This window comes from Coffea eugenioides, chromosome 6, assembly GCF_003713205.1.
Source record: "Coffea eugenioides isolate CCC68of chromosome 6, Ceug_1.0, whole genome shotgun sequence".
NCBI classification, from domain to species: domain Eukaryota; kingdom Viridiplantae; phylum Streptophyta; class Magnoliopsida; order Gentianales; family Rubiaceae; genus Coffea; species Coffea eugenioides.
Window position 1 is genome coordinate 29,720,608 of NC_040040.1, and position 13,893 is coordinate 29,734,500.

Consider the following 13,893-nt stretch of genomic DNA (forward strand, 5'->3'; position numbering starts at 1 on the left):
GAGTTTAAGTTCAAGAATCCATGAAACTCTAGAATTGCTCCAAGAACTTCAAGACTTTAACCAAGACAATTCAAGAATTTCAAGACGATGTCAAGAATCAATTCGGATAGCAAAGATCAACTACAAAAATGGCCGTGTTAACAGAGACAAACACAATGAATAGCCATATAATTTTTTTTGAATGAATAATACCCATGGATGAACAGTAGCGATGAACAATAGTAATGAACAGTATGAATTTTTTTTTGAGCGAATTGCGCGAAATGTCACTGAACTATTTCAAAGTGCCGGTTCTGGTCACTAAACTTTTTTATTAGCGCGAAATGTCACTGAACTAGTAAATCTGTACCGTTTTGGTCACTCCGTGTATTTGTGCCGTCAGGAGAGACGGAAATCAACTTTTTGAGGGGCAAATTCGTCTGCACAGTCTTTTCCTTGAAACTCTCCACCATAAATCACTCTCAAATGTCAGACAACTCGTAGGTTCAATTAGGAAGTGCAAACCCTTATCCTGTAATAGATTTCTTCTGCAAATATGGAGTAGGAGGGACAATATACGAAGTTGCAATTTGCTGGGAATGTGTTGAATCTTCATTGGAGGAATACCTAAGAAAAGAACTCCGACTTGCAATTTGCTGGGAATGTGTTGAAGCTTCATGAGAGGAAAAGGCAAGGAAACAACTCCGACCTGCTCTTGTGGCAGTAAAACCAATTTGAAGACTTCATGGACTGATAGGAACCCGGCAAGGAGATATGTTGAATGTGCTAATGGCAAGGTAAGTGTGTGAAGATATAGGAAATTCGTTAAATTAGGTTAATGTTTAATTGTTTAGACATTTATCGGCTAAAAAGAATTTGGATAATTTTTTTGTAGGTTGATGGCTGTGGTTATTGGAATTGGTATGATGAAGCCATGTGTGAGCGTTCGAAACAAGTCATACCCGGTCTTTTAAGAAGAATAAATAGGGTGGAAACCGAGAATGAAACTTTGCGGCAACAAATTCTCAAGTTGCAAAAGAAAGCTGAGAAAATGGAGGATAAAGTAAAAAATCTGAAGGAGAAGCTTGGAAGAAAGAATGTGAAAAAAATGGTCATTGTTCTTTTTGTTATAGCCTGGACAATTGTTAATGCATCAATGTGGATTTGGGGGCCTAACAAGGGACAGAAGTTTGGAATGCTGCAAATTGATGGCTACTAGAGTATTGTTGTACTTCAAATCCTAAACCAGTGTTGTCAAATGTTTTAATACACAACTTGTTTTTGTTGAGATTGTAGTGTTTTTATTACACCTCATTTTGGTTGGTGTTGTTTACACCATGGATGTTTGAAATTGTAATTTATGAATAAAAGACTGAAGTATTAGTTCCAACATATGGGTGGTGCAAAAGAAAAGTAGCTCACAAATGCAGAAAACATAAAGCCAAATACAACAAAAGAGATAATTATCACTATCATTCCAAACAGCTGCTTTACAAAAGAGATAATTGTCACTGTCATTCCAAACAACTGCCAACAAAGTTAGCCATGTTTCACATATAAATAATCTGGAATTGTCCTAGACATATAATACATCCAAACAAAAGCTATGCAAACAAGTCCTTTAATCTGATCTTCCACTTCTACTTCTACTGCTCCTTGATGTTCCAGCCCATCTACCAATCTTGAATGGAGGCTCTTTGCCCAAGTACTCATAGTTGGTGTTGATCCTTATTTTGTCAATTTCAGACAGCTTTCTCTTTGAATGGAGAGACTGTTTGTTGGCCGCTGTAGTAGACTGGTCGGTATCATTGACAGGCCTAACTCTCCTCACCTGTACACAAGTACAATAAATATTAACAATAGCTATTTACCATAGTAAAATTAAAAATAAAATTAGAAATAAATTTTTGGGCCTACAGGTGTCTTAGTCTTTCTAATCTGCTGCTTTTTCGTACTACTACTGGCAGCTTGTGCATTACGTTCAACATGTGAACCAGTGTCATTATGGGAAGTAGTTTGCTCTTCAGCTCCATGTGGCTGAGAATTGACACAACTTGAAGAATATCCTTGAACTTCCACATGAGCAAAATCAGGCTCCTGAGAATTAGCTCCATGTGTTGTGCTTGAGCCATTGTTGGTGCCCTTTGACTTTCTAGCATGTTTAGGAGCTGGAGCAGGTTGACTGCAGCCTTCACCTCCATTATTTTCTGGAACACTTTTGCAGGTAGCAGCATTGTGGCCTGCCTGACCACATCTTCTACAGTGCATGATCACATGCTTTTTTAATTTTTGCACATTATTTGTTCCCACATGAACACCACTTCTATTTTCAGAACTACCTTTTCTTCTTGCTTTCTTGGGCCTACCAGGTTGGACACATGCAAGTGGAGGATCTAATATGGGAATATCACTCTGAGGCCATAGAGACTTTCCACTAATTGGATATAGTACATTCTCATATATTTGAAAGAATAGATCTCTACTATAACACTGATCGCCATAGTCATTTGGGTTCCTACCAATTTTTAAAATGGCAGAAATTGCATGGCAGCAGGGGAGCCCACTAATTTGCCACAACCTGCATGTACAGGTTCTGTCTCTTAAGTACACAGCAAATTGTTCCCCCTTAGGTCCCCTAACCTGATATCCCTCCTTCCCATTTGATATTGGCTTCCACTTTCTAGAAAACTTTTCCCTCTCCTCAATCAAAGCCTTTATTGCTGGTCCCACAGGACCACTACATTTTCTCATCCAATATACCCTATTTGATATCCTTTCCATTATGAATTGTCTAATCCACTCAACCATCCCAATCACTGGCAACTCTCTAGCATTTAATATATGAGAATTAAATGTCTCTGATAAATTATTAACCAGCATGTCAGATTTCACGTGAAGTGGAAAAAAAGCCTTACACCAGTGATGAGGTGGTGCAGCTCTCTTGACCCACGCGTGAGCTTGCTGGTCATATGCTCTAAGCTCTTCCAAAGCTGCCTCATAGAACTCCACTGTTGATGCTGCTGCAATGCTCCAGAATTTTTCTTTAAGCACTTCACCAGGGTGCTTTTTCTTGAAATTTCTGTACATATGCTGTACACAATATCTATGGCCAGCTTCTGGTAATAACTCCAGCAGTGCACTATCAAGACCCTATAAAAGAGTTCTAAGTTTAGTCACTTGCAAAAATTATCCTATACAATACATGCTATAAGGATAAAGAACAGTACTCCTAACCTTCTGTTGGTCTGAAATAAAAGTGTATTCACTGCTAGTTGCTGGTATTTCTAGATCACCAATCAGTAAACTCAAAAACCAAAGCCATTGTTCCCGAGCCTCCTTCTCAACAACTGCCCAAGCTAATGGCCACCAACCATTATTTGGATCTGCCCCAATAGCAATCAACAACTGCCCTGGATATGCCCCCTTAGTGTGACAGCCATCAAGAGCAATAAGGGGCCTACATCCCTCTCTAAATCCCTTTTTCATTGGTCCCAAACTGCAGTAAAATCTCATGAATCTGGGATTACTTTCAGGATCAGCTCTTGGTGAATACTTGATGTCTATGGTGGTGTCAGGGTGAGTTTTTTGTAGTTCTGCTGCGTACCTCCCAACATCAATATACTGCTGAGATGCTGACCCTTTGATAGCAGCCTTAGCCATTGCAAGTGCTTTGTAACCTTTGTTTCTTGTGATCTCGCAACTATATTGCTCATCTATACTCTGTAACAATTGCCTAACAGGCATGTTCATGTTGGATCTAACAGACTCTTCAAACTTGTCTGCTACCCAATTGGATGTCATGTTTTTGTTTCTCCAAGCATGGCTGCAATTGGTGTGGACATCGTAAATTGTTTTAACTACAAAGTCTTCAGTACCCAAAGCAGGAACGTGGCTAGCATAAATGTACCACTTACACGGATCTGCACATTTAGCTCTCATTCTTGTTTTGTCACTTGTATACATGTATACAGGTCTTCCACTTATAATTGCATAATTTCTGAGAGCATCTCTGAACTGTTTTTTGGTTCCAAATTTTTGCCCAACATGAAAATGGGGATCTGTTCCATCTCTGCTAGCATTGAAACTAGTGTATCTCACAGGAACATCTTCATCTTCTGAATCTGGATCACTATTTAATTCCCCTTCCACAATATCATCCAATAGTGGGTTGTGTTCCGCTCTATTTTCACATGCTTCAGCTTCAGTTTCAGGACCAGCTTCTGTTTCAGCTTCAGTTGCTGCACCTTCTCTATTTTCACATGCTTCAGCTTCAGTTGCTGCCCCAGTTTCTGTTACAGGTTCAGTTGCTGCACCTTCATTTGTTGCACCTTCACCTACTGCACCTCCATTTGATGCACCTTGACCTGCTGCACCTCCATTTGATGCACCTTCAGTTGCAGCACCATTATTTGATACACCTTCATTTGCTACACCTCCTTTTCTAACTCTTTTTGTAGCACCACAAAGGGCCTCCGACGTACGAGATTTTCTCCTATCTCTGTTTCTTCTATTCCTGGAACTGTCATTGTCCCTCCTATTCTGACTTGATGGAGTTGGGTCATTATCAACTTGGCTATGCATTTGTGGCTCGGACTCCTGTGTATTGTTGTTGGCCTGCTCACATCTCCTAGAAGAATTTTGGTATGCATCTTCATCTTCACCAGCATGGTCATGTGTCCACTCTAAAGCTGCAACTGATCTACTAGCTTGGACTCCTTTTCGTTGTCTATGAGGTATTGCTGCCTGTTGTGTAAGAATTTCACCATCATCCAAGATCTCCTCTATTACCACTGAACTCTTTGTCTGTGATAACTGTTCCAATTCCTTTTTCTTCTGCAACTCATATATTTCCTCAACTGTTAAATGATGACAGTATACTTCCATCAACTTGTACTCATTAACCCAACCACAGAATTGCATAATGTCTTCATCCGTTTGAAGTTCCATCAGTCCATGGTTCAAATCCCCTCTAGGGTCAATGTAATAATATAACATAGTATCGTTGTGCCCACACTTTTCCACCATTTTATTTATTTCATGAATCGACATAAAATCAGCATGGCAAAGATCGAAATAATCAATCTCTCCACCCACATAACTCTTGTATTTCTCTCCCTCAATTTTACCGCCGTGGTGGAGTTTAATCGAAAATACAGGTCTATCAGAACTGCAACAACAACAACAAAGGCAAACAACATGATTCTTGTTAATCACCATTTTTTATTGTCATACATGCTGTTCTTCTTATAAAAATACTTAACCCCCATTTGTTAATTAACCCGAATCAGACAACTGCATTTTGAAAAGTTTATTTTTTATGATTAAATTACAAGATAGAGGGTTCTTGTAGGACCCTTTGCAACCCACTTATACGACAAAAAGGGAAGTCAATCGTTCTTATGTCATTTTCTAAACAATCGGATCACTTCAGCAAACCCTAAACCCAATAAAAACTCTCACTAAATACTTCTTTATACTCAAAACACAAACAACACCATTAATCAAGCAAAATGTGTACGGATTGTAATATTTCTTACCGTATAATGTGTATGGATCAATGAATTCATCCCTTTGCCTTTTCACCCATTTCGCTGTCATCGATGACCGATTCTTCACTGCTAATCTTCGTCTTTTGCCGGTTCTTTGAGTCTTGTCACTGATTACTGTGAGAAGAATGGATCAATTTTGATACTTTTCACTGTCATTGTCCACATTTCCAAAAATTTTACCAACATTCCAAAGCCCCACAGTTAAACCTTTCACTTACCAGATGAAACTCTTCCCACTAAGGCTGTGCAGACGAATTTGCCCCTCAAAAAGTTGATTTCCGTCTCTACTGACGGCACAAATACACGGAGTGACCAAAACGGTACAGATTTACTAGTTCAGTGACATTTCGCGCTAATAAAAAAGTTTAGTGACCAGAACCGGCACTTTGAAATAGTTTAGTGACATTTCGCGCAATTCGCTCTTTTTTTTTTATGAATGACTCAAGGAACAAGGACACATGAACAAGAAGACATGGCTGGGAAATAAAGAAACAACTAACGACTTGACCGAAACCCTAGAAACTCTAGAACAAGAATGACACAGAAAAAACCACTGAGCTATAGCTCAGTGGCCACCGCCTCTCCTGGTGGGGGGGAGGTCAGGGGTTCAACCCTTGCCTCCCACCAAATTGTCTGCCCCTCATGGGTAACTCGGTTGGTCTCAGCAAGCCTCCTTCGGAGCTGGTGTCCAGTGCCCGCAATGGTCCGAGTCCCGTGGTTATCGTGTTCGGGGGGATGGGGCCTCTCCTCCCGAGTCGGAGTGGGATTAGTCGGGCCCCGCAAGTATTGACCCGGACACCCACTCCGTTAGCAAAAAAAAAAAAAAAAAAATGACACAGAAAAAGTATATGACTTTGATACTTTCGAGCAGCTCTGATGCCAACTGATATGATTTACGGCCCCGTTTGGCAAATGATTTTTTTTGGTGTTTGTCTAAAACTTTACTATAACTTACTATAAAAGTTGTAGAAAAAAATTTTTAAATAGAAAACTTTTTCTTTCATTTTTCCTTCTTTCATTTTCTCTTTCTTTTTGTTTTTGTTTTTCTTTCTTTCTTCTCTTCTTTTTCTCCCTCCCTCCCCCTCCCCATTTCCCTCCCCGCTGGAACAACAACAGACGTCGGCCTTCTCTTTTTTTTTTTTCCTTTCCTCTTACCCTTCCTCCTCTTCTCCCTCTCCCTGTCTCCTCCCTTCCAAACCTTTCAATCAATTCTGATTTCTAATATTTTTTTGGGTAAAATACAAAAAAATCCTCTGTAATAAACCTAATATATAGAAAAGTCTCCCGTGGTTTATTGGAACTTAAACTAAAAATTTTATATCTAATTTTTAACAAATATAAATGTTCTACCCTTAACTCTCAATTCTCTCTATCTAGAAAATAAAACAAATGATTTTTTTGAACTGTCTTTTGCTTAATTATATCAGGGCATTTTGGTCATTTCGTCCATTTTCGTTAAGTTTAACGGATTCCGTAACCTTTACAATTTAGTTCAAAGTACAGGGTGTTGTATTGTATATTTTGAAACCACGAGGGGACTCCCCGTACCACCACCGCACTACGTATCAGTCTGAATTTTTTAAATAAGGCCACATTTAATTATGACAAATTGGTGGGAGGCAAGATTTGAACCCTTATCACCTATCCCACCAAACTTTAATAAATTGGTGGTGGCCACCAACCGAAAGGCTGATGGTTTCTAGAGGTTTTCTGATTTCTAATATTTGATCTAGAGGTTTTCTAATATTTGAGCCTGGAAGTTTTATCCTCCAAAGAAACAGCAAAGCAAAAAATCCCATTTCACGACAACCAGCGACAAAGACAAAACTTGCAACAAATGTAGTAATCAAACAATTCCTCAAGTAGTTTTCTCCTTTTGTACTGAATCATTTCAATAAAATGAAAAAAAAAATTACGTTACCAGAAAACTATGGAGCTTTGATGGAGATTCGGGCTCGGGTGAATGATGCAATCGGGTGCTTTAAAGAGCCAAGTTACCCTCTCTTTCTCCCTGCAACTCATCAGAGAGAGGCAGAAGGAGAGCGAAACTGAGAGAGGAAAAAACTCGAGTGATTGGATGACTACTGGCTGGAATACTTGCCGTCTCCGACTGTGGCACCATGTGGAATTGGGTAGAACAGTGGGAGGGGAGGAGGAGGGGGGAGAGGGGAGTGGCGGAGAGAGGGGAGGGGAGGAGGAGAGGGAGAAGAGAGGAAAAAAATAAAAAGACAGAGACCAGATTTCTACCGGCCAGATTGCCGGAGGAGGTAGCCTGCGCCGGAAGAGGTGCTGGGCGGCAAAAGTGGTGGTGGGTTGAGGTGGGGGAGAAGAAGAAGGAAGGAAAGAAAGGAATTTTTTTTTAAATATTTTAAAGTGTATATTTTAAAATTTTTGAAATTTTTTTAGATTGCTATAACTAAAGTTATTTAAAAACTTGTAGAAAAAAAAACTAAACAAAAAATTTATTTAGCAAATAGGGCCTACGTCCTATTTCCACATACAGAAGACTCAAGATCTAGAATTGGATGATATCGAAGCTTAGCAGTGGAAACCTAATTCGAACTTGGACAGCACAAGATCAATTAGGTTGCCAGGGCCTACAACCAAGTGTGTTTTTTATTGATAAGTTGAATGAATATCTTAGAACAACTCTAAAATACTCAAAGAATGCTTACAAAAAGCCAAGTGAATTCTCTCAATTTTTATTACTTGAGTAATCGTCTTCCTTGTTACAATTAAAGGAATGGCTATTTATGGCCAAAACTAAGCTACTTAGACTAATCCGAAGTGGATAAGGAATCACTGGTCTTATCCAATAATTACTATACTAATGGACACACGACCCATTGAACTTATATCTGGCCGAATTTATTGAAGAAACAAACTACAAAATAGACTAAATAATGATTGAGGAACTGGCCCAAATAAGGGTCTGTTTGATAACATAAAAAAAGTGCTGAATCTGAATTTTTTCAGACATTCAGATGTTTTGAATGTTTGATAAATAAAAATCCATTTGCTGAATTTGTTAAGTAGTGTTGAGTTTGTGTGTATTTTTTTCAGCACAAAAATCCTAACTGAATGCTTAATTCTGATAAAAATCAATAGAATTATTTCAAGGGTAAAATACACGGAACCTCCTTATGGTTTCGCGAAAAGACACCTTACCCCCCTATGATTTAGAAACCTACATATAAACACCCTAAACTTCATAACTAAAGTGGAAATTGACTTTTTAACTGGTTGAGTTACCGGTTGTAGGTCGAATACGGCGTGGTGGATGGGTGCTGACCTGATCATTGACTTTTTACCGACTTTTTAACTAAAGTGCGTATGTATTCTTGCACTCGCCCTACTTATTTCTGAGTTATCGGTAAGATCGTGAATCTGAGTTGAAAATGGCGTGGGATTATGCTGCCTTGATCATTCAACATTTAAGTGTCAGCACAATGTGACGTCCTATCATTAAATCAAACAGAACATAGGCAACCATTCCCCTACTGCCAATATTCCCACCTCCCTTTCCTCCAACCTTCTGGGGCCAAAAAGCAGCTGAAGGTAGTAGATCCTTATAAATGGTCAAAATTGAAAGCAAAAGAACTGGAAAGCTGGGTGGACTGGAATATTGGAGGAGCTCAGATAGGGAAGCATGAGAGTGAAGGCTGGCAATTTACATTTCAGCAGGTCATGCCTGGACAGCGAGGAATGATTTCTGCCATACAGGCAACCGAAGGAAGATGCAGATGGAAGCAGAAAGTCTGATGTTACAGGCGAAAGATGCTATGAGAGTTTGGTCCTCTAAGGAGTTGCCCTACCGATGAACTCTTCTGAAGTAACTCTCTTCCCCCTCGGGTAACCCTCCATTAAAAGTCGATTCTTTTCACATAAGTCAGTAAGTAAACCTGTGACAGCTGAAAGGAACTAAACCTTGCCATCTAGTGAACTACGAAAATAAGTAAACAACTGGTGACAGATGTAACTAAGAACTTATCAAGCGCCGCTAAGTCTCGAAAAAGAGGAGAAAGAGAAAGCAGATGCTAACTTAACCAAAGGTTTGGGGGGCTGAAGCTGTGAACTCAAATCAGGTAGCTGGAAAGATCTTAAAAGAGAGATTCCACCTCAACCAGAATAAACCGTAGCTAAGATTCTGGTACTCACTCAACAACTGAGAGAAAGGCAGATTACTCGACCAATAACTATGGAAAGTAGGTACTAGCAGAGACAGAGGTCGAAGTGAGCAGAAGGAAAGCTTTCGTAACTTGTTGCAGCGGATGTTGCTGCTGAGAAATAGGACTTTGTCAGTTTGCTGGACCATTCTCTCGAATCTATGGATTTCCTGGTCATTTGTTGTGGAACGCCCATGCATGAATAAAGTGAGACTGCTCGACAAGCAGAAAGAAAATTAAAGCAGCACGCCAATAGAGTTTCATGCGTCTGATTTTTTGGTCAGTGGGAAGCTGAGGTGCTAACCACGCCGCCGAACTTGGATTACTATTGGAACCACCCTCCATCTCTTTCGTTTTCGACCTTTCTCGGCCTCTTCTAACTCTGAATCGATCAAGTTACCGGTAACTCAGTCGGTTATAGGTCAATTTCCACTTCAGTTATAAAGTTTAGGGTGTTTATGTGTAGGTTTCTAAACGATAGGGGGGTAAGGTGTCTTTTCGCGAAACTATAAGGGGGTTCCGTGTATTTTACCCTTATTTCAATTACCTTATCTTATCTACCAAATCTACCATTGTTTGTTAATTATGTTCAAAATTCTTATCTAATTAAACAATCTAATATTCTCTATCTAATGATTTTCTATTTCTTTTTTTCTCCCTTTTGAATGATTTTCACATCTTCTCCATACTCCTCATATAATATATTTCATCTTTTATATTAATTTGATTTAAAAATAAATATTGTCATTTTCATACCAAACATTTTTAGCTAATTAAATCATAGGTTCTATTTTTTTTTTTTGGATGAAAAAATATAAGGGCAAATTTGTCAAATTTAACTTATTAAGCATTCAGTTATAAAATGTTTATCAAACAGTATAAATAGGTTTAACATTAAAATTCAGACATTCATATATTTCTTTTTAGTGTTTAAAATTCAGCAAATTAATTGTTTCAATATTCAGATTTTAGAATTCAGACTTCAGAATTCAGATTCAGTTTTATCAAACAGAACCTTAAACATGGCACAAACGACTTGAGACAAAACAAGCAAGTTTTGATCCGCTTCTTGTGATCCATGAGCAGCTCATCCAACTAGAGTTTTGCGGCAGATCCATCAACACCAATGACTTGAATTAGGGTCTTAATTGGCAGGTTCTCAAGCTTGATTCCTTAGCTCGGAGAAGTGTATAAAGTTCATTTCATGCAGGTTCAACACCTTCTATGTATTTGAATAACATGGACCAAAGCTTGAATTAAAGCCTTATGCATATTTAAAGGTCCGCTTGAATGGTTTGGTTCAACACTTAGCTCGGCAACCTTGGGAATGCAAAAGCAAGCAACCAGATTTACATCATTCTTCCTCTCTTGAAAACGATTTGTCCTCACATCCAGCCCTTGCTTGCAATAGAGCACATCGGGGAATGTTTAGATGATGCAACAAAAGAAACATGCCTTCTTTCAATTTGAATAAGATCCAAAACACACGTTCTAGCTCACATTCCATTCGCCATGTACATGTATCCAAGAACTCATGAACATCAACTCCAACGGATAGGATAGCTAGTGCATCGCAATGAATTCTTGGACCTTTATCAGAAAATGTCAACATGGAGGATTGTTGTAAGAAGATGCTTTTCTAGCCCAATGGTTACTGCATCTGATCTTGCATATCAATTCGTGTGAAACATTCAAATGTTGTTTTAGAATTCGTGTGACGTGCATTTAACAGACACTTGTTAATATATCTGATACATTATCCATACATATGCACACATCTACATTTATTGCATGTCTTACTAATAGATATTTTTGCACTTCAATTTGACATCCTTGCTAGCTCCAAGGCGAACCCTTTCCGTCAAGGTCTAGAATTATTGAAACTGTGGGGCTATATGGGAAGATAAAGCGAATAAAATTTTATCCAAAGTCAAAAATATGAATTGAATTTCTCGGGATAACACCACTTGAGGGATAAGGCTTGGGCTTAATATACAGCGGTAAGGGTGACCTCTCATCCCTCAATTCAATTCGTTTTTGAATGTTTTATCCAACTAGAATGCGATCCAAAAGATGCAGACTAGCTGATACGTGACACCATGGACCTACCACTAGTCTCTACACACTACACCCAAGGCGAAGGAACGGTCCACCCTAAGGAGCTAGGATGGCTGGTCCAACAGTCACTGAATGGGTATATGATGTATCTTATCATTTATGTGATATAGTGTCCCAGCACTCTATTATTAACTCCTGGGCCAAGGTCTACCAGCGTAGAAACTGCTAAAGTAATTAGTATTCTTGCCAAAGCTCCAGAAGGGAATAGGTTTTTGGATCAACTGTGAAAGAGTCGAGATATGAACTATGGCCGCAACAATGAACTCTCACCATTTTATTCATTACGTCTCTGAATGTCTTGTCCAACCAAAACACATTCCACAAGATTCAGAGCAACGAATATACTTGGCACCATGGGATCTATGTCTGGCCTCATTACACTACAACCAGAAAGGCCTCCTTTTTGCCAAGCCTCCGGCTTTTGATAGCGAGGGGAAAATGAAGGACTACTTGCAGAAGCTCAAAGAATCTCTTTCGCTTACCCTGGTTCATTTCTATCCCTTAGCTGGACGCCTTGCGACTCTAAAACAGGAAAATCCTCCAATTTATTCCATCTATGTTGATTGCACGAATCTTCCCGGAGCTAAATTTGTTCACGCATCAGTAGACTTGACCATTGACGATATTCTCACACCTATCTATATGCCCAAAATTGTATATTCATTCTTTGATCATGTTGGTGCAGTCAACCATGATGGTCATTCCATGTCTTTGATGAGCATTCAGGTGACAGAGTTAAAGGATGGCATCTTCATTGGATGGTCAACCAACCATTTGCTGGTGGATGGGACGTCATTTTGGCATTTCATCAACACATGGTCCGAGGTGTTCAATGCCAAGGGGCAAATTTCAACCATCTCCAGACCACCTATTTTGAAACGTTGGTTTCCTGAGGGACACAGATCCCCTGTTATCAGCCTTCCATTTGCTCACCATGATGAATTCATCAGCAGATTTCAAACCCCTGAGTTGCTGGAAAGGTATTTCCACTTTTCAGCAGAGTCATTGGCGAAACTCAAAGCAAAAGCAAATGCTGAATGCAACTCCACCACTATTTCTACCTTCCAGGCACTGTCAGCTCTCCTTTGGAGGTGTATCACCAGGGCTCGAAACATGCCATCTGATCAACAGACGAGTGCTGGAACGTCTGTAAACAGCAGGTTAAGGATAAATCCGCCCTTGTCCGAGGAATATTTTGGTAACTGTGTGCAGGTAGTGGCAGTAACAACTACTTGTGGTGAATTGCTGACAAATGGACTAGGATGGGCGGCCTGGAAATTGCACGAGCTGGTGATCAATCAAACGGACAGAAGTATACGCGAATGGGTTGAATCATGGGTGAAATCGCCCTTTATAGTTTGGATTGGCCGGTTTTCCAACAGGATCCAAATTGGAAGTTCTCCCAGGTTCAATGTTTATGGGAGTGAATTTGGACTTGGCAGAGCATTAGCAGTTCGAAGTGGTTTTGCCAACAAACCTGATGGGAAAATAACGTTGTTTCCCGGAAGAGAAGGCGGAGGAAGCATGGACGTGGAGGTTTGTCTTCTACAGCAAACTATGAGTTTTCTAGAATCTGACCAGGAATTCATGGAGAATGTCTCATCATAAAGTTCCCTTTGAAATGATCTTGGTGATCATTCCATAAGATCAAGAAATGGGCTCATCATTCCTTTAGGAGACGTGGTTAGGCAGCACTCTGAACCTTACATTCAGATATTTCTAGTCCATGGATTAGTAGAATGTACTTCAGGGAAAAAAAAAAAAGAAGAATAAATGTGGGTGCGTTGTGACTCTAGTTTGGATACATAGTAGTTTATGCATGTGGTGGAGGCTTATTGCACATTATCTTCTTATACAATAATGTTTTATTTCACAAATTGGTGACCAAAAGTTTTATTTACCGTTTTAGTAGCAGTAACACGTTAGTGTTTGTTAATATTTGATCCTAAATAACTTAAGAGAATTTATTTGACAGCGCAGTTACTAAAATACCGAAGAGGTATAATAGGAAGTATTATACATACATATATTATATGAATTCTTTTTTTTTTTTTTAAAAAAGTATTGGAATTTTAGTGCAA

The 13,893-nt window shown here is 39.2% G+C and overlaps 1 protein-coding gene across 1 annotated transcript; it reads left to right on the forward strand.

Annotated features, from left to right (window-relative positions):
• The first annotated feature begins 11,570 nt into the window (after positions 1-11,570).
• LOC113776064 (uncharacterized acetyltransferase At3g50280-like) lies at positions 11,571-13,579 on the forward strand. The gene has a single exon (XM_027321134.1). It carries the CDS (start codon positions 12,059-12,061, stop codon positions 13,418-13,420), a length of 1,362 nt encoding a protein of 453 aa, XP_027176935.1. The 5' UTR covers positions 11,571-12,058; the 3' UTR covers positions 13,421-13,579.
• The last annotated feature ends 314 nt before the right edge of the window (positions 13,580-13,893 follow it).

Bases quoted from the DNA above. Each gene is read 5' to 3' on its own strand.
- LOC113776064 (XM_027321134.1), top strand. From the start codon at position 12,059: ATGGCCGCAACAATGAACTCTCACCATTTTATTCATTACGTCTCTGAA.